Source organism: Phocoena sinus, chromosome 6, assembly GCF_008692025.1.
Source record: "Phocoena sinus isolate mPhoSin1 chromosome 6, mPhoSin1.pri, whole genome shotgun sequence".
Lineage (NCBI taxonomy): Eukaryota > Metazoa > Chordata > Mammalia > Artiodactyla > Phocoenidae > Phocoena > Phocoena sinus.
In genome coordinates, this window is record NC_045768.1 from 540,302 (window position 1) to 567,195 (window position 26,894).

A 26,894-nucleotide genomic window follows, 5' to 3' on the forward strand; every position below is an offset into this window, starting at 1 on the left:
AAAATTTGAATAGTCCTACATCTATTAAATAAATTGCATCTGTAGTTTAAAACTTTACCACAAAGAAAACTATGGATTTAGATGGCTTCACTAGTGAATTCCTTCAAGTGTTTAAGGAAGAGATCGTACCAATCTTACACAAATTCTTCCAGAGAATGTAAAAAGAAAGAGCACATCCCAACTTTTTTCTCTTTTTTTTGGCTGCGTTGGGTCTTCGTTGCTGCGCAGGGGCTTTCTAGTTGCAGCGAGTGGGGGCTACTCTTCATTGCAGTGTGCGGGCTTCTCATTGCGGTGGCTTCTCTTATTGCAGAGCACAGGCTCTAGGCATGCGGGCTTCAGTAGTTGAGGCGCGTGGGCTCAGTGGTTGTGGCACATGGGCTCTAGGTGCGCAGGCTTCAGTGGTTGCAGCACGTGGGCTCAGTAGTTGCGGCTTGCGGGCTCTAGGGCGCAGGCTCAGTAGTTGTGGCACGTGGGCTTAGTTGCCCCGAGGCCTGTGGGATCTTCCCCGACCAGGGATGGAACACATGTCCCCTTCATTGGCAGGCGGATTCGTAACCACTGGACCACCAGGGAAGTCCCCAACTTGTTTTTTTCAGCTAGTTTAAGGCTTGATACCAAAACTCGAAAAAGACATTAGGAGAAAGGAAAATTAAAGTGCAGTGTATCTCATGAACATAGATGCAAAAATACTAAACAAAATATTAGCAATCAAATCAACTAATATATTAAAGAGTTAAGAAAATGAGAAGACAAGCTCAAAGTGCGAGAAAATATTAGCAAAGACACATCTGATAAAGGACTGTTATCCAAAACATAGAAAGTTACCTTAAAACTCAGCAGTAGGAAAACAAACAACCATGGGCTTCCCTGGTGGCGCAGTGGTTAAGAATCTGCCTGCCAATGCAAGGGACACAGGTTTGAGCCCTGGTCCGGGAAGATCCCACGTGCTGCGGAGCAACTAAGCCCGTGCGCCACAACTACTGAGCCTGCGCTCTAGAGCCCGCGAGCCACAACTACTGAAGTTGCACACGTAGAGCCTGTGCTCCACAACAAGAGAAACCACCCCAGTGAGAAGCCCGCGCACCGCAACGAAGAGTAGCCCTCGTTCCCGGCAACTGGAGAAAGCCCGTGCGCAGTAACGAAGACCCAACGCAGACAAAAATAAATAAATTAAATAAATTTTTTTTAGAAAAGAAAGCAAACCAACAACCTGATTTTAAAAACGGACCAAAGATCCAGATACCTCAGCAGAGAAGATACACAAATGACAGATAAGCACATGAAAGGATGCTCTACATCGTATGTCCTCGGGGAAATGCAAATTAAAACAACGAGATATCATGACACCCCTATTAGAATGGACAGAATCCAGAACACTGACATCGCCAAATGCTGGCGAGGATGTGAAGCAACAAGAACTCTCATCACTGCTGGTGGTAATACGAAGTGCTGCAGCCACTTTGAAGGACAGTCTAGTGCTTTCTTACAAAACTAAACACATTCTTGCCATATGACCAAGCCATCGCGCCACTTGGTATTTACCCAAAGACATTGAAAACCTCTGTCCACACAAAAACCTGCACTTGAGTGTTTATAGCAACTCTATTTATAGTTGCCGAAACTTGGAAGGAACCAAGATGTCCTCCAGTAGTTGGATGGATAAATAAACTGTGGTCCATCCAGACAATGGAATATTATTCAGAGCTAGAAAGACATGAGCCATCAAGCTGTGAAAAGACAGGGAGGAAACTTAGATGCAAATTACAAAGTGAGAGAAGCCAATCTGAAAAGGCTACTGCTGTGAGATTCCAGCTATATGACATTCTGGAAAAGGCCAAGCTATAGAGACAATAAAAGGATCAGGGATTATGGGGAGGGAGGAACGAATAGGAGAGCACCGAGGATTCTTAGGGCAATGAAACTACTCTGTATGTCACTGTAATCGTGGGTACCTAGGCATTTGTCAAAGCGCATAGAATGTACGACACCAAGAGTGACCCCAAGGTAAACCATGGACTGTGTGTGGGTGAGGATGACGTGTCCAGGTGGGTTGATCACTGTGACAAGTGGACCATCTGGTGGGGATGCTGACAGTGTGTGTCATGGTCTGCTCAGCTTTGCTGTGAACCTAAAACTGCCCTAAAAAGAGTAAACTCGATTTTTTCAAAAGTTAATACACCATGATCTAGTGGGATTTATTTAAGGAACGCGAGGTTGGTAAAACATTTAAAAATCCATCGGCATTCACCCTGTCAACAGATTAGATAACAAAACTATGTAAGCATCTCAACGTATATAAAAATTATAAAATTCAAACCTTATTTATGATAAAAACTCTCAGCAAACTACAAATATAAGGAAGCTTCCTTTATCTGATAAAGGATAGTACTGAAAATAAAAAGAAAACTACAGCAAGCATCATTTTTCTCTGAGTTTTCTTAAAGTATGATTACTATATAATGAACTCTGTGTTCGGAGTGTGTAATTTTGTAACTTTTGATGTATGTATGTGTCCACGAAACCATCACCACAATCCAGGCGCTGAGCACAACCCCACCACCCCCTGAGGACCGCTGATCTGCTTTGTGTTACTGTAGATTCCTTTTCATTTTCTAGTACATTATATAAGTGGAGTTATGTCGTCTGGCTTCTGTCCCCCAGCACAATTATTCTGAGATTCATCCTCGTTATTTCATTTCTTAGTGCTGAGTGGTGTTGCCGTGTGTAGCTGCACCATGCTCTGCTTATCCATTCACTCATCGATGGATATTTGGGTGTTTCCAGGTTTTGTCTGTTGCACACACCGCTGCTGTGAACATTCGTGCCCAAGGCTTTGCGTGGACGTATGTCTTCATTCCTCTTGGGTGAACACCCTGGAGTGTGATGCCTGGGTCATGTGATGCGTGTGGATTAATTTTTTGAGAAACCGTCAAACTTTTTCAGGGCAGCTGCACGTTTCCCATTCCCTCCAGCAGCAGGCGAGAATCGCCAGCCCCACATCCTCGCTGGCCCATGGCCTGGTCAGCCTGTAACATCCGCGGTTCTAATGGGCATGGAGTGGTATCTTTTTGTGCTTTTGATTTGCAGTCCCTAATGACTAAGGATGTAAAGTGTATTTTCATTTGCTTATTTGCCATCTGTGTGTCTTCTTTGGTGAATTAGCTGCTCCATCTTTTACACTTTTTAAAAAAAAAAAAATTTTATTTATTTAATTTGGCTGCACCGGTCTTATTTGTGGCAGGCGGGCTCCTTAGTTGTGGCATGCAAACTCTTAGTTGCGGCATGCATGTGGGATCTAGTTCCCTGACCAGGAATCGAACCCAGGCCCCCTGCACTGGGAGCTCGCAGTTTAACCACTGCACCACCAGGGAAGTCCCTACACACTTTTTAATTAGGTTGACTGTTTTCATTACTGAGTTTTGAGAGATTTAGAAATATAACCTGGGTTAAAGGCCCTTAACAGACATGTTGTTTGCAGACGTTTCACCCTGTGGTGCATCTTCTCATTCTTTTAATGATCTTTCAAAGAACAGAAGTTCTTAATTTGTTGAAGTCCAGTTTATAAATTAAAAAAATTTTTGCATCATGCTTTTAGTATCATAGCTAAGAAATCTTTGCCTAACTCTAGGGCACAAACATTTTCTCCTGTTTACTTCTAGAAGTTTTATAATTTTAGGTTTTACATTTCAATCTATGGCCCATTTTTGGAGAATTTTCATATGGGGTGCTAGGTGTGGATTGAAGTTCTTTTTTTTTTTTTTTTAACAGCTGATGTCTAATTGTTCCAGCAGCATTCGTTGTAAAAGACTGTCCTTTCCCACAGAGTTGACTTTGTGCCTCTGTCAGGTGTCCATATATGTGTGCGTCTCTCTGTCCTCTTCTGGTCTGTCTGTGGCACATGTTCTGACCGCTGTAGCCTCACAGCAAGTCCTGAGTCAGACAGGGTTAGCCCTCCAATGCTGTTCTTCTGTGTCAAAGTTGTTTTTAATTATTCTGGGCCCTTTGCACTTGTATATGAATTGTAGAATCAATTTGACGATTTCTATCCCCCAGAAAAGACCCCTGAGCAGGGGAACACAGCCAGGGCTCTGAGACCCCTGGCCAGCCTATCTGGAGCTTAGAGGAAGCAGAAAATCACTTAAAAACAAACACGAAAGCTGTAATTGAGGCCTGTAGAGAGTTTCTGTGTCTGAAATAAACAGAGCTATACAGAGGGCGCCTTTGGAATACAGAACAGACTTGTCAGTTAAAAACGTGATGGCAGAATGAAAGTCTCAATAAAAGGTTTGGAAGATAAACTTGAAGATATCTTCCCAATGTCATACAAAATAAATGAACAAAGAAGGAAAAGCAGAGAGGAGAGTTTTTTTTTTTTTAAATGGCAGATTCTGTCAAGAAGACCCAACATCCAAATAATGGGAATTCCAGAAAGAAAGAAGGGAAAACATGGAGGAATTCACTCGAGACCCAGTCCTGGGTGGATGGAGAGAGACCCACACTGAGGACCAGGACCCTAAACCCTCAGAAAGAGCAGGAGTCAGACCGGTTCCAGGAGCAGTGCCAGCGCAGGCTTTAGCCCAACCAGACGCAGTCCAGCGTGAGGCCTAGGGCACCGTCTCCAGGTCCACACCTCGCCCCTGGGAGGCGCCTGCAGAGCCGCTTTGCCCTGGCCTAGGGACAGGAGAGGTGCAGGGCCACCAGGACGGTGATGGACAGGGGCCTGGGAGCAGCCAGTGGCGGGGAGAGGGGCGCAGGGTGATGTGGGCTCTGTCCACAGGACAGGAGGCTAAGGAAGCAATCAGACCAGCAAGGATCAACCCGCAGAGAAGAGGAGGCTGTGGCTTAGCCGCCAGTCATATTTGCACCATCGTGATATTGTAGAAGCTGTTGTGCCCAATTAACGGAACCGTGGGTGCTGTTGTTTGGGGAGAGGAGCCTTCTGTGGTGAGACATCGTACAGAACACCTAAAACTGAATCATCGAGAGGCCACACTACAAAGTGGTTCTTGGAAACATGGGGCAAACGTAGACCACCTCAAAATTGTCGTGCGGGTGACTGGCGGCAGGAGGGGCGTACTGACGTGCTGCCTTTCTCTGAGCCTTGTAAGAAGACTTGGCTTTTGAACTGTGCACGTGTATGACATTGATGAAAGGTAAAATCTTGAGATGCGTTAATCGAGAGAAAGCGTTGCTGGGCATGAGCCGTGTCTCTCTCCTGCAGAAGGTACCCGCAGACGACCTTGAGGCTGGAGAGGCTGAGCCCCAGAGCGCTGGGTCGGCAGGTCCTGCGGCTGCTGGAGCAGCATGGCCTGGACCCTGGTGAGTGGGGCCCCCACGCCCTGCGCTGGGGCAGGTGCCAGGCTGGTGCCGCCGGGGGTTCAGGCGGACCAGGGTCTACCGACCCCCAGCTCCCTTCCCGTCTCCTCCCTGCTTCCCCTCAGCATCTGCCCACCTGGGGTGCCCCTGGGAGTCTGGGCCCCGTGAGTGAGGACCACCGAGGCCGCGCCTACACCGTGCTCCCTGCCCCCTCCCCCTTGGTGATCACGGGCACCCTCTCAGAGGAGCAGTCTTACTGACAGTGTTTTATAGCTTCACTGTATGAGATTGTGGAAATTCTTCTCACTTCCTGGCCCGTGAGAGTGTTGATCAGGAACGGATGTGGAATTCTATCAAATACTCTTTTTGCACCTGTTGGGCTGATGCTATGCTTTTCCCCCTTTGGTCTGTCTGTGGGGTGGATTAGGTTGATTGACTACATAACGTTAAATGAATCTTGGATCCCTGCCATGGCCCCGTCTCTGCTGGGTTGTGTTGCCACTTACGTAGACTGCTAGGTCTCGTTTGCCAACTGAAGCTGGATTCAGACTTCACCTTCCTGAAACGTCTGTTTCTGGCTTTGTGTACGAGGTTAAGCTGGCCTCTGAACACGCAGTGGATGACGGCCTGTCCTTTCTTTTCACTGAGGGTGTTTGTCTAAGATTGGAATTCTTTCTTCCTGAGAAGTTGAGGGGAAATGGCCTGTGAACCTGGATTGCTTTTCATTGTGGGAAAATGACTATTGATTTGTCAGCTGTGGGGGGTTTTTTCAGGGAGTTTGTCTATTTCACTTACGGTTCCAAAGGTCCTGTCATAAGGTATTCCTAAGACTCCTCCTTTTTTATGGCTGAGTAATGTTCCATTTTATATTTACACCTCAGCTTCTTTGTCCGCTCATCTGTCGATGACACTCAGGTTGTTTCCGTGTCCGGGCTGTTGTGGATAATGCTGCAGTGAATGTAGGGGTGCAGGTATCTCTTTGAGAGGGTGATTTCATAGACTCTGAATACCTACACAGAAGTGGAATTGCTGGATCGTATGGTAGTTCCATTTTTAATTTTTTGAGGAACCTCTACAGTGTTTTCCAGAGTGGCTGCCATGATTTACGTTCCCACCAACAATGTCCTAAGGTTCCCTTTTCTCCACATCCTCGCCAGCATTTGTTATTTGTTGGTTTTTGGATGACGGCCATTCTGACAGGTGTGAGGTGATGTCTCATTGTGGTTTTGATTTGCATTTCCCTGATTAGTGATGTTGAGCATCTTTTCACGTGCCTGTTGGCCATCTGTGTGCCTTCTTTGGGAAAACATCTCTTCAGTTCCCCTGCCTATTATTATTATTATTATTATTTTAAGAGGTACGCAGGCCTCTTACTGTCATGACCTCTCCCGTTGCGGAGCACAGGCTCCGGACGCACAGGCTCAGCGGCCATGGCTCACGGGCCCAGCCGCTCCGCAGCATGTGGGATCCTCCCAGACCGTGGCACGAACCCGTGTCCCCTGCATCGGCAGGCGGACTCTCAACCACTGCGCCACCAGGGAAGCCCTCCCCTGCCTACTTTTTAATTCAGATTATTTGGGGGTTTTTGTTACTAAGTTTTATGAGTTCTTTATATATTTTGGATATTAACCCCTTATCTGTACGTGGTTTGGAAACATTTTCTCCCACTCCGAAGGTTGCCCTTTCATTTTGTTGATTGTTCCCTTGCTGTGCAGGTTTTGTTTGATGTCGCACATATGTTGATTTTTGCTTTCATTGCCCTGCTTTTGGTTTTTTGATCCTGTCTGTTGTATGCCCTGCTCATCCCACTAAACTGAATCTTTCCCTTCTTTCTTCTTGACTATGTTCCCCAAGTTTCAATATGTATTATTTTTATTATTGTCCAGCTCAAGACACTTTAAATTCCTATTATAATTTTTGTTTTTTTACCCATGAACTAACTAGAAGTATGTTTCATTTCTTTTTTTGTTTGTTTTCTTGGTTGTGCTGGCTCCTTAGTTGCTGCATATGGGCTCCTTAGTTGAGGCTCGAGAGCTCCTTAGTCGCGGCATGGCAGACTCCTTAGTTGTGGCATGCAAACTCTTAGTTGTGGCGTGCATGTGGGATCTAGTTCCCTGACCAGAGATCGAACCCAGGCCCCCTGCATTGGGGGTGAGGAGTCTTAACCACTGCACCACCAGGGAAGTCCCTAGAAGTGTGTTTTTAATTTCCAAGCTATGACATTTTTGGTTATCTTTCTGGTATGGTCTGTTAATCTCATTGTGATCAGGGACCATGCTTGGTATGATGTCAGTCCTTTGACTGGGTTGAAATGTGTTGTTGGGAAGAGATCTAACTTCTCCCCTCTGAAAGTAATCTCTCTTTTTCTCTGGATACCTTTAGACTCTTCTCTTTGTCTTTGGTGTTCTGCAGTTTCACTGTGAGGAGCCTAGTTATAGATTTCTTTTTATTTGTCTTGCTTGGGATTTATTGGGCTTTTGAATCTGTGGATCTGTGTCTTCAACCTGCTCTGGAATTTTTTCGGTCATTACCTCTTTCGGATATTGTCTCCTTCCCCTGTCTTCCCTCTGTTCTCTTCCTGGGACTCTGAATGAGTCCCCGTATCTTCCATGTATTTTACCTTTCTTACATACTTTTCATCCCTTTTCTTCCGTGTTGTCTAATCCTGGTAACTGCTTCTGCTGTCTTTTTCACTTTTCTCTTCATCTGTATCCAACGTACTATGAAATCCATCCACTATTTCTATTTCGATTGTTATGTTTTCAGCCCTAGAATTTATAGTTTGGTTCTTTTTCAGATCTGCTGTTTCCCTTTGTATGCCTTCCCATTGCCTGAAGACATTTCTGATTTTGTTTTTTCTGTCTCTGAGTACCGTGCTCCTGGCTGTGTCATGGTCTGTATCTAAACTTCAGCACTGTCTCTGGTCCCCGTCTGGTTTGTCTGCCTTGCTTACTTGCAGGCTAACTTTGCACCTGCCAACCTTGAGAAATCATCTGATGAAGCTGCCTGCCTCCAGAAAGGAATTTATGTATTTATTTATTTTTGGCTGCGTTGGGTCTTCGTTGTTGCGCGCAGACTTTCTCTAGTTGCAGCAAGCCGGGGCTACTCTTCATTGCGGTGCGTGGGCTTCTTGTGGTAGCTTCTCTTGTTGCGGAGCACGGGGCTCTAGGTGCACGGGCTTCAGTAGTTGTGGTGCGCGGGCTGCAGTAGTTGTGGCACACAGGCTCTAGAGCGCAGGCTCAGTAGTTGTGGCACATGGGCTCAGTAGTTGTGGCGTGCAGACTCAGTAGTTGTGGCACACGGGCTTAGTTGCTCTGCGGCATGTGGGATCTTCCTGGATCAGGGCATAAACCCGTGTCCCCTGCATTGGCAGGCGGATTCTTAACCACTGCGCCACCAGGGAAGTCCCCACTGACAGGTTTTGATTCAGCCTCTCTGGAGGCACCACGTGCGCAGAAGGGAGAAGCAGGAGGGGTGGGACCACCCAGGCCAGCGGTGCAGGTGCATCAGGGCCCTGGGAGCCAGGGCCACGGGCTGCACTGGCGGTGGGGGTGGGGGGTTGGCACTCCACCCGAGACATAGGAGCCCACCTCAGAGGCCTGGCTGGGCAGGAAGGAGCCAGCCCCCCTCAGGCTGCTGATTTATCTATTTATTTTTTTTTTGCGGTATGCGGGCCTCTCACTGTTGTGGCCTCTCCCATTGCGGAGCACAGGCTCCGGACGCGCAGGCTCAGCGGCCATGGCGCATGGGCCCAGCAGCTCCGCGGCATGTGGGATCTTCCCGGACCGGGACACGAACCAGTGTCCCCTGCATCGGCAGGCGGACTCTCAACCACTGCGCCACCAGGGAAGCCCCAGGCTGCTGATTAAAACCCAGAGGGTGAGTTCTAGACTCAGGAGCTCTGAGGAAGGTCCCAGCGACGCAGACCGCTGGGGGGTGCTGGGCTCTGAGGGGCCTGGAAGACTGGACTGCAGTGCCACCGCCCTGCAGTTGGGGACCTGGCCCTGAGCTGAAGCCAAGCGAGTGGGCTGGAGGGACCCCTGACCCAGGCACAGGGGCCTCCAGGCTCACCTGCACACCTGCCCTGGGCACCAGTCAGGGAGCTCTGGGAGCGTTGCCCCATGGGAACATGAGGTGGGGACATCCAGGCTCCGGCTGCCAGGGCCTCCCGCAAGGCTGGTGGTGGTTGGTTGAGGCAGGGCCCCGCCCACCCAGGACCAGGACCAGGACCAGAGCCCCGAGGGCCAGGGAGGGAGGTGGGCAGGAGGCCCACAGAGCCAGGCATGATGGGAGGGCTGTGTGGGGGGCAGCTCACCATCCAGCAGCCCTGTCACACCTTTCTTTGACTTCAGGGGCCACGTCCTGGCCATGGTGGGCCAGGCCTGGCGCCAGAGCAGCCTTGGGTGGCCTCAGGCTGGCCTTAGCTGCGTCCTTCCCAGGACAGGGCGTGCCCGCCTGGGGAGGGTCCATCCCACCCGACAGGTCTCGGCCGGCCCGAGGCTGGAGCAGTTGAGTGCCCGGAGCCCGCGGAACAGGTGGGGCCTTCCCCGCTGACCGTGCGGAGGGCCAGGAGTGCGGACAGGAGGGCAGCGGCAGGTTCTTTCCGTGGGGCCTCGGCCGGCAGCCCTGCTGGGGAGATAGGTTCCACCAGGCCCCCTCCCGGGTATATGCGCCGCAAGGCCCCTTCTGTAGCCCCCCAGCTGGCTCCGGGGGCCTGTCCCAGCCAGGAGGCCTCACGGTGGCAGGGCTGCCTCTTCTCAGTAGACCTGGCAGTTCCTAATTTCAGACAACACAGGCCAGTGTTTCCAACGTCCTAAAAACTGCCCCCCCAGAGGGAGGGGCACCAACGCCCCCCATGGTCCTCGCTGGGCATCCGCCATGGCGGCGTGGGCCTCCACGTGGACTGACCCCACGCCCTCCTTGGGGGGACAGAGTCAGACACGATGCAGGGTAGGGCCCGCTCACCCCTCAGCCCTGAGTTCCCCCAGCCCGCCCTCCCCGGGCCTGGGTCCTGGTGGAGGCCCCAGTGTCTGGGCAGAGTCAGCAGGGCACGTTTGGGTTGCGTTTCCAGTTGGCAGCGTCTGGCAGGTGGCTGGGCCTGACCCACCTGCACCTTTTCCTTTGTGTTTGGGTTTGGATGAACCATCAGTGCAGACTGCGGCCTGAGTGCCTTCTGTCGATGTGATACTGTACCCATAGGATTTTGACAAAGTATCTCATTGGCAAAATGATGCATAGCATTGTAGAAATGTCAGGAAAGCTGGTGTCTGTCTGTCTCCATCCGAGTGAGACTTGCTTCTGCAGCAGCTTCGACACCTTTGTCTCTGTCCTGAGTGTCGCCTCCTGCCCTGAGTAACTTGTTCATCCGTCCCTCCCTCCCTGCTGCAGTCTCGTCCAGGCTCCCGAGCGGCCTGTGGGGCACGTCCGTGGATCTGGAGCCCTCTCGTCTTGCGTCCCTGCCTCGGCAGGAAGCGGGAGGGAAGGCTGAGGGGCAGCTGGCAGGACCCGGCCTCTGGGCAGCCCTGACCTCCGTGTGCTCGGACAGCGTCCTTGTAGCCAGGGTGCTCCCTGTGCTGGCTGTGCGGTCCTGGCTGGGGCGGCCGCGCCACTCGAGAGCATGGGGTCCTGGCCAGGGTCCGGGGAAGGCCGGTCCCCCACTGGGAGGTGCGGGTGGGCAGGCTCTGTGGTCAGCATCCCCCCAGGACCACCAGGCTGCAAGGACAGCTGGCCCCAGGAGGGAGGAACAGCAGCAGGTGGGTGGACAGCGGTGAGTGGACAGCGGGTGAGTGGACAGCAGGATGGTGGACAGCGGGTGGGTGGACAGCGGGTGCGTGGACAGCGGGTGAGTGGACAGCGGGTGGGTGGACAGCGGGTGGGTGGACAGCGGATGGTGGACAGCGGGTGAGTGGACAGCGGGTGGGTGGACAGCAGGTGGGTGGACAGCGGGTGAGTGGACAGCGGGTGAGTGGACAGCGGATGGTGGACAGCGGGTGGGTGGACAGCGGATAGTGGACAGCGGATGGTGGACAGCGGGTGAGTGGACAGCGGGTGAGTGGACAGCGGGTGGGTGGACAGCGGATGGTGGACAGCGGGTGGGTGGACAGCGGGTGAGTGGACAGTGGATGGTGGACAGCGGGTGCATGGACAGCGGGTGAGTGGACAGCGGATGGTGGACAGCGGGTGAGTGGACAGCGGGTGGGTGGACAGCGGATGGTGGACAGCGGGTGGGTGGACAATGGGTGAGTGGACAGTGGATGGTGGACAGCGGGTGCATGGACAGCGGGTGCGTGGACAGCGGGTGAGTGGACAGCGGGTGAGTGGACAGTGGATGGTGGACAGCGGGTGCATGGACAGCGGGTGAGTGGACAGCGGGTGCGTGGACAGCAGGTGGGTGGACAGCGGATGGTGGACAGCGGATGGTTGACAGCGGGTGGGTGGACAGCGGGTGAGTGGACAGTGGATGGTGGACAGCGGGTGCATGGACAGCGGATGGTGGACAGCGGGTGCATGGACAGCGGGTGCGTGGACAGCGGGTACCCTTCCCAGGCCCCCCTGGGCTCTGAACAGAATATGAAGGTGAGGCCAACAGGTGAGCATAGTTTGTGAACACATGAGCAAGACCACCCCTTCCTCGAGAAACTCACGTTCTGGGGGGGCCAGGAAGCAAAGGCACCAGCTGCCTGGAGACAAGGCAGGAAGACCCTGAGAGGTGGGCGTCCAGGAGACCCAAAGGGAGGATGGGCCTGGCAGGTGCGGGCGGAGGGCGCATGGAGGGCTCTGGGGTGCTGCATGGGGGCGGGGCACCCTCCTTCAGGGCTGGGAGGGCCGCTCTGATGCAGGTGGAATGGAGGCTGCCCGTGGGGCGGGGTGAGGGGGGGTGGGCAGAGGGGAGGGGGAAGACAGGCAGAGCCACACAAGCCCCGACCCCTGCCCCATCCCGTACTCACTCCGTCCCAGCCCTGCCCAGAGCCCACCCTCTCTTTCAGACCTGTGTCCCAACGTCGTCACCCAGCAGCGCCTGGCCGCCCTGCGGTATCTGTGCTACAAGCGGCTGGTAGAGGTGTGTGGACTGGGGCCCGGGGTGGAGAGGGGCTCCAAGCGAGGCCCGCTGCTGTGCTCCTGGGGCTGCGCTAGAAAGGCTTGCGCTGGTGTCCACTTTTGCAGAGAAGCGTATCTCGGGAGAGCTGGGCCGAGCATGTGCAGGTGAGTTCAGAGGGTCCCAGTGTGCAAGGCACCCCCCCCCCCCCACCGTGGGGCAGGGTCGGAGCGGCTGGGGGTCCAGGATCCTCCTTCACCACTTGTGAACAGAGCTCTCAGGCGCTGGATGAGGAGAGGTTCACCAAGAGGAAATTCTAGACCATCCTCAGGCGCCCTGCTTGCCACGGCTCTGCCTGGGGAGCCTCAAGACCCCGAGAAAGAGGCAGGCACCCCTTGGGGTGATGTGGGGACACGGAGGGCCAGACTGCGACCCCATGAGGGTAGTGGCGTGGGCAGTGTCGTCCTGCAGCCTCTGTCCTCAGGCCAGAGCTGGAGTGGGGGTCATCGCAGGTATAGAGCTATCCCCAGCCCCAGGTGAATCGGCCTGGGAGAAGGGTGGGCTCTTGGGGGTCCCGGGTGCCGTGTGCACAGGAACTCTGCAGTGGTCAGTGGAATGGAGGCGGGGGGGTCCCCTCCCTCCTGAGCGCACGTGCAGGGCCTGGTGCCTGCGCGGAATCCAGTGGAGGGCAGTGCCGAGCCGCCCCCGGAGTGACCAGGCAGGGGTGGTGAGTCACCGGAGAGGAACGCGGACCCCCAGGCAAGGCCCGGAAGGCCGGTCCCTCCTGGGTGCCAAGGCCGAGCCGTCCGGAAGGGCAGCGGACATCCTGAAGAATGTGAGGGGCTTCCACGTATTGTCCACGTGGGAACCCGCGGCCTGCGGGAAACGGACGGCCTGAGGCTGCTGGGGACAGAGCCGTGTGGGGAGGTGGCCCCGCCTGCCGGCCAGCAGGGGCTCCTCAAGAGGGTGGGGCCCACAGCGACCTGTGACCTCGCAGACACGGACACCCCACCCCCATCGGGACCCCTGTGGGCCACGTGGGCCTCTTGCGCCCACACCGGGCCTTGCCTCCCTGAGGGCACAGTGGGTGCAGGGGTGTTCCGTGGCCGCCCAGGGGCAGGGGTGAGGAGGTGCAGAGGGGAGATGCTGGCGGTGAGGGCTGGGGCAGGCCGTGCTCAGGGAGGCGGTACGGGTCCCAGGCCCGGGAGCAGGCCGTCGAGCAGAGCGCGGTGTCGGGCGGGAGCGCGTGTGTGCGGAGCAAGGCCGAGGCGGAGTGGGTAGCGGGACGGGCCATGGGCTCAGATGGCGACCCTTCACTCTGACACGTCCAGGCCCCTCAGCACCTTGGTTCAAGCCAGCTCGGTCACCATGGAGCCTCAGTCATAGGAACTGCTGGTCTTCAGAGGGCAGCTACCTGCTTATGAAGGGCTCAGGGCGGGTCTGAGGTGGGGGGGAGGTCAGGATGAAGGTCTGAGTCGGGGTCGGGGTCAGGGCCAGGTCTTAGGGGGAAGGTCAGGGCCGGGTCTGGCGGCGGGGGTGGTGTCCGAGGGGGGGATGCAGGGCCAGTCTGAGGGGGGAGGTCAGGACGAAGGTCTGAGTCGGGGTCAGGGCCAGGTCTTAGGGGGAAGGTCAGGGCCGGGTCTGGCGGGGGTTGGGGTCTGAGGGGGGCATGCAGGGCCAGTCTGAGGGGCACATCTGGGTCTGGGGGCTACCTGGATGGGCCCGACCCCTTGGGGCAGACCAGGCGAGCAGCCCATATCCCGTCCCCCAGGGCCTGGTCGGGCAGGACCAGTGGCTACAGGAGCAGCTGCTGCAGCTGCTGGCATCTCACGACGACGCGGCCCTGGTCGCCCAGTGTGCCCTGGACCTCCTGCTGCCCGAGGAGCGACTCCCGGCCTCGGTGGCCGCAGAGCTCCGCCAACTCAGGATTCAGGAGAGGTGAGCGTCCCCAGGCTCAGGGGCCCACAAGAAGGACGCCCTTGGGCCCCCGCCCTCGAAAGTGGCCATAAGTCATACATGCTGGTGGTTTGGGAATTAGAAGCGCGGGAGAGCCGAGCAGGGGCGCAGGCAGAATGCAGACACACAGCAGGAGGCAGGCGGGTCAGCCCCTTGGGTGCTAGCGAGACCCCATGGCCAGATCCCTCAGCCGGCCAGATACTCCCAGGGGCCTGAGGACCCGGCCGCCTGCAGTCTGCGAGGGCAGAGGCGTGGGGAGCAGACTGCGTAGACCCCGGCCCACGTGCGGGCCCTGAGCACTCCCCTGCCCCAGGGTCCAGGCCGGGCTGTGCTGTGGGGTGCCCTGGTGGGGGCGGTGCTGCAGCTCTGCTCCTCCCCAGGACGGCTGAGGCCCCTCTGGAGGACGGGAAGGACGATTACTACCAGCTGCCCATCCCCAGGGAGCACCTCCACTTCCTGGCCTCGTGGGAGGACCTGGCCAGGCACCAGGAGGAGCTCCTGCAGGTGGGTGCCTGACTCCCGCAGGCAGCCGGCTTCAGGGGCTGCTCACCAAGGCCTCCTGGGGCTCTGTCCACACCGGGCACTCTGGCTTAAGGACTCCGGGACTGAGTCCTGAGCATCGGTGTGGCGCTCGACTCCTTGTGTGGGCACTCGCAGGGCCGGTCCAGCTCTCCCCACAGAGGCCGCCTCCCCTGGACATCAGCCCTCAGGCGGCCAGGCTGTGCCGTTCACGCCAGCCCCTCTGTCTGCAGCCCGGCCAGGTGGTCGGCATGGACCTGGAGTGGAGGCCCTCGTTCGGAGCCGGGGGCCGGCCCCGGGCGTCGCTCATGCAGGTGGCCGTGGAGGGCCGCGTGTTCCTGCCGGACCTGCCCCGGCTCTCAAGTGCAGCAGGAGGGCAGGCGCCCCAGGCCTTCTTCCGGCTGGTGTCCCGGCTGCTCGCGGACCCCTCCATCACCAAGCTAGGTGAGCGCGGCCCCCGGCCCCGCGCCACAGCCCTGCCTGCCCAGGGGAGGGTGTCAGGGTGAGGCCAGGGCCCCTTCCTTGGGTGCCCATCACAGCGACGGCCCCCGCCCACAGGTTATGGGTTGGCAGGGGACCTGCGGAGCTTGGGTGCCTCCTGCCCGGCCCTGGCCCAGGCCGAGAAGCAGCTGCGGGGCAGCGTGGACCTGCTGCAGGTGCACAGGCAGGTCAGCGCTGGGGGGATGCTGGGGGTGGGGGGCTCCCTGCTGTGCCGAGCCGCCTGCATGGCGATACCGGGGCAGGGGTCTCACCTCAGGCTGGCAGGGTGTCTGTGGGCCGGGACTCGGCCTCGGCCTCTCTATGCCTTCTGGGCTGGCCCCGGCCCTGCTCCCTGGCCACAGGTCACCAGGGACCCGGGGCACAGGGTCCCCCAGGGAGGCCGTGTCACCACACGTCCCCACGCTCCCCCAGAACCAGCCCGGCTCTGCCTACCACCCCCCACCCCGGGAGCTCTCAGCACACACCCTTGGGGCTGAAGGCGTTGGCCCGAGCTGACCAGTGGGCGGGTAACCACGGCCCCGAGACCTTGACACAGCCTGCCTTGGCCGCTAGCGCTCTCCTCCCGCAGCCCTGTCCGCCATGGAGGACACAGGGCCTGCCCCAGGGCTCCCCGTGGGGCAGCCAAGGCACGTGCGGTGGCTGTCCTCCCTCTGGGGCGGGCCCCTCACCCCCAAGGGGCGCTGTCTTGCAGATGCGGGCAGCAGACAGGCCAGCCCCAGGTGTGGATGGGGCCACAGGGCCGCGGGGCCTCAGCCTCCTGGTGCAGCAGGTGCTGGGCAAGCCCCTGGACAAGATGCAGCAGCTTTCCAACTGGGACCGGCGGCCGCTGTGTGAGGGGCAGCTGGTCTACGCAGGTGGGCGCCCCCCGCATCCCTGCCCCGCACCCCCGATTGTCCCCACGCTGGAGGCTGAGGCTGACCTTGCCTGTCCCAGCCGCTGATGCCTACTGCCTGCTGGAGGTGTACTGGGCTCTGTGCAGAGAGCCTGCGCGCTTCCACCTGTCGGGGGACCTGACCAGGAGCCTGAGGCTGGGACGCGGTGAGAGAGCGGGGCCTGGGGAGCTGCCGCCCCTTCAGAAGGCCTCGACCTCGCCTCAGCAGGTAGGCGAAGCCCGCCAGGACTCCTTTATCACAATTCCTGCGGGGAGATCCCTGTCCTTAGAACTGGGACCTTACAGGGTTGGAGACCGGTGTGGGTGTGGGGTGTCGGGGAGAGCCGTCCAGAGGGCTTGTGTCCCGCACGCTGGACCCTCTGCCGGGAAGGAAGGAGAGCAGAGCCGCGGGTTAGCTTCCTAAAGGAGGAGGGGTCTCAACGGTCTCCTGACACCGGGTCTGGCGTGCCCCCTGCCAAGGTCTAGGGCAGCCTCTGGCCGTGTCCCCGTGTGCCTCAGGGACCCAGGCCCTGCTCCAGCGTGCACACGACCACCCCCCCAGGAGAGGTGTGCCGGCTCCCCTTGGGGCCCAGCTTTTCTGCTGTTTTCTGCACTGAGTACATGTTGCTCAGGACGAGCTGACCTCACGGCCCTTGGGACCCTCGCTCCCCACCGGGTCCAGGGTGGGCCAGACGGGCCACGGCTGCTGAGCGGGGCTGTGTTGCAGGTGCCCGCGGGTGAGGACGCGGCCCCCGAGGTCCCGGCCAGGGCCTTCCGCGTGGGTGTGACAGCACGCTCCGGGGGCTGGCGCGGAGACTCCGCTGTCTGGGCATCGATGTGCTGGTGCTGGCCACGGGCGAGGACCACCGCAGGGCCGCCGAGGTGAGCAGGCCTCCCGCGTCCACTGGCAGAGGGGGCAGTGTCTGGGGTGGCCGCAGGGCCCCAGCTGCATGGACCCCCACGCCACTGGGGCAGAGGGCGGGGCCCCCCTGGATGCCGGGGTGGAGACATTTATGGCTCCGGCACCTGTGGTCTGCAGGCCTGGAGCCCTTGAGGGTCCTTTGGGGGGTGGCCTGACACAGGCAGACTCAGGGTGGTCCTGGTCCCCTCGCTGTCTTTTGGCCCCTGCAAATGCTGTGTGCCCGTGAGGCCCTCCCCTCCTCCAAGAAGCAGGTGCTCACAACACCGCTGGAGGCACAAACCCCCCAGGGCCCTGCAGAAACCCCAGCAGGGCTCTCAGAATCCAGGGGTTAGAACATGGCTGGTAAGCGTTTTCTACCAGGTTTCCTGAGATGTGATTTACGCACCACACGATTTACAGTGTACAATTGTACATTCCCAGAGCCGTGCAGCCATCACCACAGCCGATCTTAAACCACTTTCTTCACCCGCGCCCCCTCCCCAGCGCCGCGCAGCCTGGCTCCGGTCTCCGGGGAGCGGCCTGTCGCGGACCCTGCATGTCAGTGGACTCGTGCATGTGGCCTTTCGGGCCTGGCTTCTTTCACAAGCGTGATGTTCTCCGGGCTCAGCTATGTTGTAGCATCTGTCAGCGCTTCGCTCTTCTTTACTACCAAATAACGTTCCATCGGAGGGACCGCGGGGATCCATCCAGCCGGCCGCTGACAGACGCTCGGGCCGTGACTCGTGCAGCTGTGAAAGAGCAGAGGCGGCCGGGTCACAACCGGGACTTTCAATATGTGGTTTCCTTTATGAATTTGAACACATTCTTCTGGAAGGGGCCCCCAGGCTCACCAGGCGGGTGGCCGGAGCACAGAGCTGGCCAAGGGCCCTGGGACTGCAGAGCTGTGGGGCGTCGTCGGCAGCGGCCCTTCCCTCCACACTCCGCACTGCCAGCCGGGTCCTCCCAGCAGCCCCCGCCCCCAGTAATGAGGAAGCTGGGGCCGGAAGAGCAGAGGGGATGTGCCCGGGGCGCCCGTGCTGGCCCCACGCCTGTGCGAGGATGTCCACTCTCCCCAGCCCTGGCCCGCCACAGCCGTCTCTTCCGGCCGCCCGGTCCCGGTGCCCAGGGGAGGAGGACGCGGTCCCTGTCGGAAACCCCTCTGTCCCCAACCAGGGTTGTTTCTAGCTTATGGGGGCAAGACTAGGACGGCCAGCCTGGCATCTCGAGGACCGCAGACCAGGCGTCAGTGGTCACGGGACCCAGGGAGGAGGGGCCTTCCCAACTGGCCCCGAGAGTACCCCGGTCTCCAGCAGACGGAAGGCAGGGTTTGGCCCCTAGTCCGCACCTGCACTCCCACGTTACCCTCTGAAGTTTTACATGATGCGGCCCAAGGGAGTTGCAGGTGTGATTTACTTGTCAGCTGACCTCAAAGGGGCCGTCCCGGAGGGAGGACCTTGGATTATATGGGTGGAGCTAGTGTCATCACGTGAGCCCTTGACAGCAGAAACGGAAGGCAGTCATCAGACTCAAAGCACAGGAAGGATTCGGTGTGGGCCGCAGGGCGAGGAGACGGGCCTCCATCCAGCAGCCCCTGGGACTGGATCCTGCGGCACCGAAGGAGCCTGGAAGTGGGTTCGTCACCAGAGCCGGGCCGCCGGGACCGGAGCACCGGGGGTCCTGTGTGTGAGCCCCTGGGGCCCGCCCGCTCCCACCCCACAGAGCTGAGTGTGAGTTCATGCTCAAGTGGCTGTGGCCACGTTAGAAAATCAGCATGTCTGGGAGCCAGGGGTGCGGCGCTGCTGTGATGATGCCTCAGACGCGGGAGATGGAGCAACCGGAGAGGCGGGGGAAGTGCTGGGGTCGCGACGGCCCAGGCGGAGCAGAGGGGGCAGCCGAGCAGGGGGTGGACTGGAGCTGGGGGTTCAGACCTCCGGCCATCGCAGAGTTTCAGAACATCGCAGCCCGTGAGGCCACGGGCCCAGGGCCCTCCCAAGGGGTGTGAGAGGGGGACCGAGGTGCTTATTCCCGGGGTTGGAGCTGCAGCTCGAGCCCCTGCGTTACAGACGGACTTTACCCACGTCTCCCGTGAGGCTTTTAACTTGTCCCCTCAGCCTTGTGGTCAGAGGTCCCAGGGCCTCGTCCTCAGTGCCCACCCTGCGGGGGTGGGACGGATTACTGCCACCCGCGAGTGGTGCTCGGGGCAGCATTCTGGGCCAGGGGCGACTGCGCACTTCTCACACCTGTGATGGTCTTGGGTGCGGCTGGAGCCCTGAGGGCATCTTCCGGGTAGGACGTCTCTAGCCGTGGGAGCTGCTGTGTCCCTTTGGCCGTTTACATTTTCTCTTCCGTGGAGCTTTCCCAATCACGCGTTTCCCCGTCCAGACCCCCCGAGTGGATGAACTGGCCGTTCGGTATAGAAGGGCTGTACTGTGCGTTTTGACCCCCCGAGTGGATGAACTGGCCGTTCGGTATAGAAGGGCTGTACTGTGGGTTTTGACTCCTGAGCGCTGTTAACACTCAAACACTTTTTAAAGAAAGGCAGCACTGCTGGTGAGGGAAGGGAGGAGGGTCCTGCCACGCGGGACAGAGGCCCTGCGCTGTGTCCACGCTTGCGGGCAGTAGACCTTTCAAGGATGAGCCGGGGCGCCAGCCAGGCCGCACCGAGGTGCACCCTGGGCCTCCTGCTGCTTGGGCTCAAGTGTGAGAGGACGGAGTCCGCTGAGCGAAGAGCCGTCGGCAAAGAGGAGCTGGGGCGTGATGTCTGGGGAGGTTCTCAGCCCGTGTGGATGGAGGAAGATGCCAGCATTCAGTGGTGGCTTCCCCGGGCGTGGCCTGAGCAGAAGCTGGGGGGCACATGGCCAGGCTGAGCAGCCACCCTGGCAGGAGCCAGACTGGGGAGTGCACGCACGGACAGTGGCGCAGAGTCTGCCCCGACGGAGCCCCCGCCGCCGCCTTCGTCCTCGGCTGGCTCCTTGCAGTAGGTCTCTGTGTGCCTCCTGGCGGTCCTGCTGCTCTGGGGACCCCAGCGGATACAGACGTGGGGAGAGAAGTGCGTCCAGAAGAGTCTCCAGGAAGTGATTTCTGAGCGGTTCTGGGGTCTCTGGGACTGATCTGCTAGTCCGGTAGACTTAGGGCACTGAGGACCGGTCTGCAGGGGTAAAGAGGCCACTGGTGGGCCATGCTGTGATGTGGCCAAGCTCCTCGGAACATGGCTGGGGTTCCCCGTGGAGGCCCTGCAGAAGGAGAGCCCAAGGGGCCGGCCAGTGGCCGGGAGGGCCCAGGAGGAAGCCCCTCAGTCCTGGGGCCGCGGTGCTGAGGCAGCTCAGAACCACACCCGGGGCTCCATCCCGTGAGCCGCTGGATGACAACACACAGGTTACACTCGCGGTCGCTGCTTCACCGTCCGTTTTGCCAGTCTCGTCGGCAGGAAGTCGCATCTCGCTGCACTTTTGCTCGCCCTCCTCCGAATATCAGTGAAGCTGAGCATCCTTCCACACGCTCGTTCGCTGCTTGTTCCCCTGTCCTGTGAGGTGCCCCGGGCAGAAAGTAGCAGGCCTGACCCTGGGCTGGGAAGGCCCGCTGGCACAGATGGTCTGGCCGGTAAACAGCTGATGGAAAACTTGCCCCGAATGGTGGGAGGGGCTCATTGTGCCCCAGCTGTCCAGACAGTGTGGTCTGCCTAGACGCCTGCTTCCCTTCCAGGTTGCAGAGGGTGCCTGGGTGACTGAACCGCAGCGCACACCATGGGTGCTGAGTCACTAATGCATCTGCCCGGTGACGCGTGTTGCGGTGGCCGGCGCAGGGGGGACTCAGCACAGGCCGACTCCACCAGGCAGGCTCCGGGGCTTGAGTGGTTTCCTCTGTGCTTTGCCCAGGTGCTTTCCGTAAGCTGGTTCTGCTTTCTGTCCTTCCCTGATGGTGTGCTGAGTCCTTCCAGCGCATCCCCGGACCTGGGGATGGTGTGGGGACCCTGCTGCCGCTCCATCCTCCTCCCTCTGGCCTCAGTTCATCTTGGCATCTGCAGGGGGAGCCCCACCTCGCTCTCCCTCCGCCTCCACCTTCCCGTGGTGGTCTGGAAAGAGCCCCTCCGTGGGCTTTGCTTGGATCTCGTTGACACTGTGAGCCAGGGTGGGGACAGTGACGTGTCATCACGTCGAGTCCTCTGTGCGTGAGTGTTGGTCTCGCTCTTCTGCGAGGGTTCCACGCACGCTTTGTAAGCTCTCCACGAAGCCCTGCCACGTCTGTGAGGTTTCACCCCGGGAACCTTCTGCTTTGTTGCCACGACGCGCGGTGCTGCTTGCTTTTCTGCGGATACACAGGACTGCAGTGGACCTTTAGTTCTTAGTTGGCTGAGCGTTGATCCTACATCTGGAAACCTTGCAAAAGTCTCCTAAATTCTACTGAATTGACTCAGTTCTTGGGGTTCTCTTTGTGGACATATCTTCTGCAAACAGGTTGGTTTCATTCCTTCCTCTCCAGTCTGTGTGGGTCTCTTTCTTTCCCTTATCCTGTCCCGGTGGTCGAGGCCTCCAAGGTGGGGTTGACTAGGTGGTGACCGTGGCCGTCTGTCTCAGTTCTGACTTGACAGGGAATGTTCCTCCATGAACCATGGTGGTTGCCAGGCCCCCACACCAGGCTGGGGAGGCTCCCCGGGTGCCATATCCGCGGCACATTTCATCATGAAAGAAGCTGAATCCTACCTGATGCTTTCTCTGCAGCCATTGAGAGCATCCCTGTGACCTGTGTACGTGACGAACCTTTTCAGTCTGGACCCAGCCTAGCCAGCATGTCACGTGGCTGGGTCTGCCTCCAGGACCGTGTCTGACACAGAACTTCTCTTCCTCACCATCTTCTCTTCCACCTCATAAACAAGCTGGGAGTTTTTCCTCCTCTCTGCTTTCTGCTGCTTTGAGTAACATTTAGATTATCCTCTCAAACATTGGCCGACTTCCTGCAAGGCCTCCTCAGCCTGGTGTTTCAGGGGGGAGGCGTTTCCAGGAGTCTCTGATTCTTTCTTATTTAATAATTTTAGGACTACTTAGTTGTCTGCATCTTCTTGAGTCACTTGGTAGTCCATACCTCTTTTGGATGTGCCCATTTCACAGAGTGTTTCACATACGTGGTGGTGTCCGGCTCCTCTGTGAAAGCTCCGCGGTACCTGCAGGTGGTCAGCTTCACTCTGATTGCTGCTCACTCGTGCTCCCCCTCCTTCCTGATCACACAGAGGTTTGTCAATTTACTAAGTCTTTTCAAATAACTAGTATTTGGCTTTGTTGATCCTTTCTATTTCATTCTTGTGTTTTTTGTCTCATTAATTTCTCTTCTTATCTTTACAGTTTCCTTCCTTTTGCTTGCTTGGGGTTATTTCCAAGCGGAGTGTTTAGCTCTTTAATTTTCAGCCTTTTAAATTTTGTGATGTAAACATTCAAGGCAATAAATTTTTCTTGAAGAACGTTTCCGCTGCATTCCATCCGTTTTGATATGTAGTATTTTCATTACTTTTTAGTTCTAATAATTTTTGAGCGTCTGTCATAATTACTTATTTGACTTGAGTTCTTTGAAAGGCTGTTTTTCAGTTTCAGAAAGCTTGGGGTTTGGGAGCTTTTTAGTTATCTTTTAAAAATCAATTTCTAACCTATCTGAATTGTAGCCTGTATACGGCTGATTTAGGTATCTGTGAAGACTTGCTTCGTAGTCAAGCAGACGATCCTTTTTATAAATGTTCCATGGGGACTTTAAAAGGCCACAGTCTCCTCCAGCCGTGTTCATTTCCCTCTCTTGCTCTCACACACTCAATAGGTCAAGCTTACTTAATGTTTGCTCAAGTCTTGTGTATCTTGTTTGGTTGTTTTTCTGCCTGCTTCTATCAAAGACCTCGACAGTGGGTTCACCAAGTTCCCCTTGTAGTCATGTCAGTATCTGCTTAATATGTTTTAAAGTTGTTATTAGGTGCACATGCATACAACTTTTAGAATTCTTATATCTTCCTGTTGAGTGAAATCTTTTACAATTATGAGGTGAACCTCTTTGGCTCTAGTACTGCTCTTTGCAGTAAAGTCTATTTGAACTAATATTAATACCATTTCTCCAGCATTCTTTGGTTAGTATTTGTATATCCTTTTCTCACCCTTTTGCTTTCAACCTTTCTTTGCTCTTATTAGGTGTATTACTGTACTTAAAAACTGCTTCTAGATGGATTTTTAAAAATCTAGTCTGACAGTCTTTGCTTTTCAACCAATTTAATCCAAACCAAGTTTAATCCATTTACGTTTATTGTAATTACTCATATAATTTGTGTTTAGTTGTACTATATAACTTGTGCTTTCTATTTCTCCTACTTCTTCTGATCTTTTTTCCCTTTATTTCTTATATTTTTTTGTCTTTTTCATCCTTGTTTCTATTTTTTTCCTCTATTAGTTTGAAAGTTATAAATTCTATTTCTGTTCTTTTAGTGATTGGCCTAGAAATGTTACCATTTATTTCTGAGTTGACAATGTCTAACGTTAAAATTAATCCAGGGATTTTAGGTCAATTTAGCTTTCTTGCCTGCTTTCCATTTTACCTGCTATTGTTTTCCAGTATTTTTAACACATTGTGGTTTTTCTTAGTTCTAAAAATTAGACATCATTAAATCTGTTTTATGTGTTCTGTCCCTTTTCGAGTTTATGATGTATGGACAGCCACATGCACTCCAAGAAAAAGCGGGCTCTTTTTCACTAAAAGAACTTCCTTTGCTATGACCTTTCATTGGGGCCATTTTTCCCTGAAAACTCTGTTTCCTCTCTCTTCTGAAAAAGAATGTTGCGGGGTTTATAGCTATAGCTTGACAGAACTCCGATAAGAGTCCACTGTCTCTTGCACCTGTCATTGCTGTTGGGACGTCTGCCTTCCGTTCTTGTCACTCCTGGTTTTACTCTCAACTGCCCTTTTGTTTGGGTCTTTCCTCATATTTACTTCAGTTGTGTGTGTTTGTTTTTAATTTGTTATTAATCACATAGATAGATATTTGTTACCACTACGAAGTAACCACTTGCTTTTGCCTTTTTTTAATTGTGGTAAAATATACATAACATAAAATTGATCATTTTAACCATATTTAAGTGTACAATTCAGTGGCATTAAGTGCATTCACGGTGTGTGCAACCATCACCACTGTCTATATCCAGAACTTTTTATCATCTCAAACAAAAACTCCATATGCATTAAGCAATCATTCTCCTTTTCCCCCTCCCACAGCCCCTGGTAACTACTCTTTTACTTTCTGTCTCTATGAATTTGACTCCTCTAGGGACCTCATGTAAGTGGAGTCACATAATGTTTGTCCTTTTGTGTCTGGCTTACTTCAGTGAGCATAATGTCCTCAAAGTCCATCCATGCTGTAGCACATGTCAGCATTTACTTCCTTTTTGAAGCTGAATAAATTCCATTGTACGATGGGGGTGTGTGTGTGTGCGCGTGTATTTGTTTTTGTCATCTGATGGTGGGCACTTGGGTTGTTTCCACCTTTTTGGCTACTGTGAATAGTGCTACTACTATGTACCTTGATGTACAAGCATCTGTTCGGGTTTCTGCTCTCAGTTCTTCTGGATCTACACCCAGAAGTGGAATTGCTGGATCATATGGTAATTCTGTGTTTAATTTTTTGAGAAACTGCAACACTGTTTCACGCAGCAGCCACGCCATTTTACATTCCCTCCAGCATCTCGTGAGGGCTCCCAATCGCTGTACATCCTCATCAACACTTATTTTCCTTTATAAAAATAAAAGCGATCCTCATGGGTGTGAGGTGGTGTCTCCTTGTGGTTTGACTTGCGTTTCCCCGATGACATGATGTTGAGCATCTTTACATGTGCATATTGGCCATTTGTGTGTCTTTGGAGAAACGTCTTTTCAGGTCCCTTCCTTGCCCTTTTTTTTTGCGGTACGCGGGCCTCTCACTGTTGTGGCCTCTTCCGCTGCGGAGCACAGGCTCCGGACTCGCAGGCTCAGCGGCCATGGCTCACGGGCCCAGCCGCTCCGTGGCATGCGGGACCCTCCTGGACCGGGGCACGAACCCGCGTCCCCTGCGTCGGCAGGCGGACTCTCTACCACTGCGCCACCAGGGAAGCCCACCCGTCTGTTTTACGTTACAATTCGCACACAGATATTTCAGAATAACAATGTTGATGTTATTATCACCAACAATAGTATTACTGCCAGGTATTTTTCATTTTGGGTCTGTAGCCCTAGAGATACATGGTCGATTCACTGTGGCTTCGTGTCATCTGGAATGTTTCTCTCTTTGTAGTTCACTTGTTTCATTTTTGGGTTTTTAGAGATTGCTTTTTAAATTTAATTTTGTTTGCAATTCTGTGAAGTGTCTGCACAATTCTGAGACCAAATCTATAACAGGAGGGTATGCCCGGCCTCAGGCTGTGGGAGTCTGGTGGCCACTCAGGTGTCAGGCGGAGACAGCTCTGGGGCATGGGGTGGGGGGGTGGGGGCTGGCGAAAGTGGGGCAAAAGAAGCCCCAGCCCCGGGAGCTGGCCTGACACCCTCACCTGCCAGTTTTTCCTCCCACCCAGGTTGCCAGGCAGGAGGGGAGGGTCATCCTGACCTCAGGGCTGCCGTACCACAAGGTGAGGACCCCACAGATGACTCACATCTGAGCCTCGACTTCCTGAGCCGCCCACACCTCAGGGTCTGCTTGCCGTGGGGCCAGGGGGAGGGGGGCTGAGCGGCACCACTGCCCCACCCTGGGCAGAGCGGAGGCTCTCGGCCTGGAGCTGGGAAGGCGGGGCCTGGGTGAGCTCTGGGTTCTGGCCCACCGCTCGACGGCTGCATGTGTCCACAGCTCCGAGCCCAGGTTGGGGCTGGGCGCTGCCTCTCGGTGGACTGCTCCCTCAAGGCCCGGCAGCAAGCCACGGCCGTGATCAGGCATTTCAACGTGCGTGTCACCCACTCGGACATCTTCAGCCGCTGCCAGGTGGGTGCTGCGTGCCCCTTGCTGGCCCTGGGCCGGTGTGGAAGCCCCCAGGCTCTGACAGGTGAGGCCCGCGAGGCCCTGGCGGTGGCGGATGGCCTTGGCGTTTCTGCTCATGTGAGCAGTGGCCACTGCCTGGTCTGTGCGTTTTCTCCTCTCCGCCACCCCCAGACGCCCATGCCCACGGCACGGGGGAGCTTGGCGGGGGGTGGGGGGCGGTCACTGTCGTCTGTGGCCAAGAGGTGGCAGGGCGTCGGGGCCCGCATGGCCAAGGTGGGTAGCTGAGTGAAAGGGCAGCTCAGGGCGGGTGTCCGCTCAGGGTTGGGAGTGTCCTCCTGGCCCAGGGCTGGCCTCGCACTGGGCTTCTGGAGGGAATACAGGGAACCCACCAAAGTGCATCTGTCTGGGGCGGATCCCGTTTTCCGAGGGCAAGGTCCGGAGCCATGGATTGCTGCTGGGTCCACCCTGACGGCTAGAAAGGTCTGGCTGAGGAAGTCCCCAGGTCGGGGCAGCCATACCCAAGGTTAGGATCCGTGAGGAGTCTGGGGACCGGGCGCCAGGGAGGGGGCACCCCTCCCCTCCCCTGCTGGCCTGGGTGCCCTGTCGTGAGCCGTGCAGCTGAGGGGAGGCGATGCGGCCTTTGGGCCCGGCCCTGCCGGGCTGGGGTATGGCTGCCCTCGGCGTTGGGGTCTGCACGGGTGCGGCAGGCAGGGAGGGCCGGGGCCGGTCCCCGTGCAGGGTGCTGGCTCTTCCCAGAATGTTCTGGAGTTCAGGCCCTGACGATGTTGCATTGGGAGCGGCTCCCGAAGCCCAGCTGGTTTGGTGGCAGCTC

The 26,894-nt window shown here is 56.2% G+C and overlaps 1 protein-coding gene and 1 long non-coding RNA gene across 2 annotated transcripts in view; both read left to right on the forward strand.

Annotated features, from left to right (window-relative positions):
• The window catches only part of EXD3 (exonuclease 3'-5' domain containing 3), a 77,300-nt gene that overhangs the window by 35,002 nt on the left and 15,404 nt on the right, over nucleotides 1–26,894 (forward strand). Inside the window, 13 exon segments of the mRNA XM_032636343.1 lie at nucleotides 5,222–5,319; nucleotides 12,303–12,376; nucleotides 12,481–12,519; nucleotides 14,124–14,290; nucleotides 14,689–14,812; nucleotides 15,061–15,271; nucleotides 15,386–15,495; nucleotides 16,020–16,182; nucleotides 16,262–16,428; nucleotides 16,927–16,978; nucleotides 16,981–17,081; nucleotides 25,665–25,718; nucleotides 25,934–26,065. Coding sequence (XP_032492234.1) covers nucleotides 5,222–5,319; nucleotides 12,303–12,376; nucleotides 12,481–12,519; nucleotides 14,124–14,290; nucleotides 14,689–14,812; nucleotides 15,061–15,271; nucleotides 15,386–15,495; nucleotides 16,020–16,182; nucleotides 16,262–16,428; nucleotides 16,927–16,978; nucleotides 16,981–17,081; nucleotides 25,665–25,718; nucleotides 25,934–26,065 — 1,492 coding nt within the window.
• Nucleotides 20,244–24,885, forward strand: LOC116756092. The gene is made up of 2 exons (XR_004350523.1): nucleotides 20,244–22,326; nucleotides 22,437–24,885. It is a non-coding gene; the product is annotated as an uncharacterized LOC116756092 (long non-coding RNA).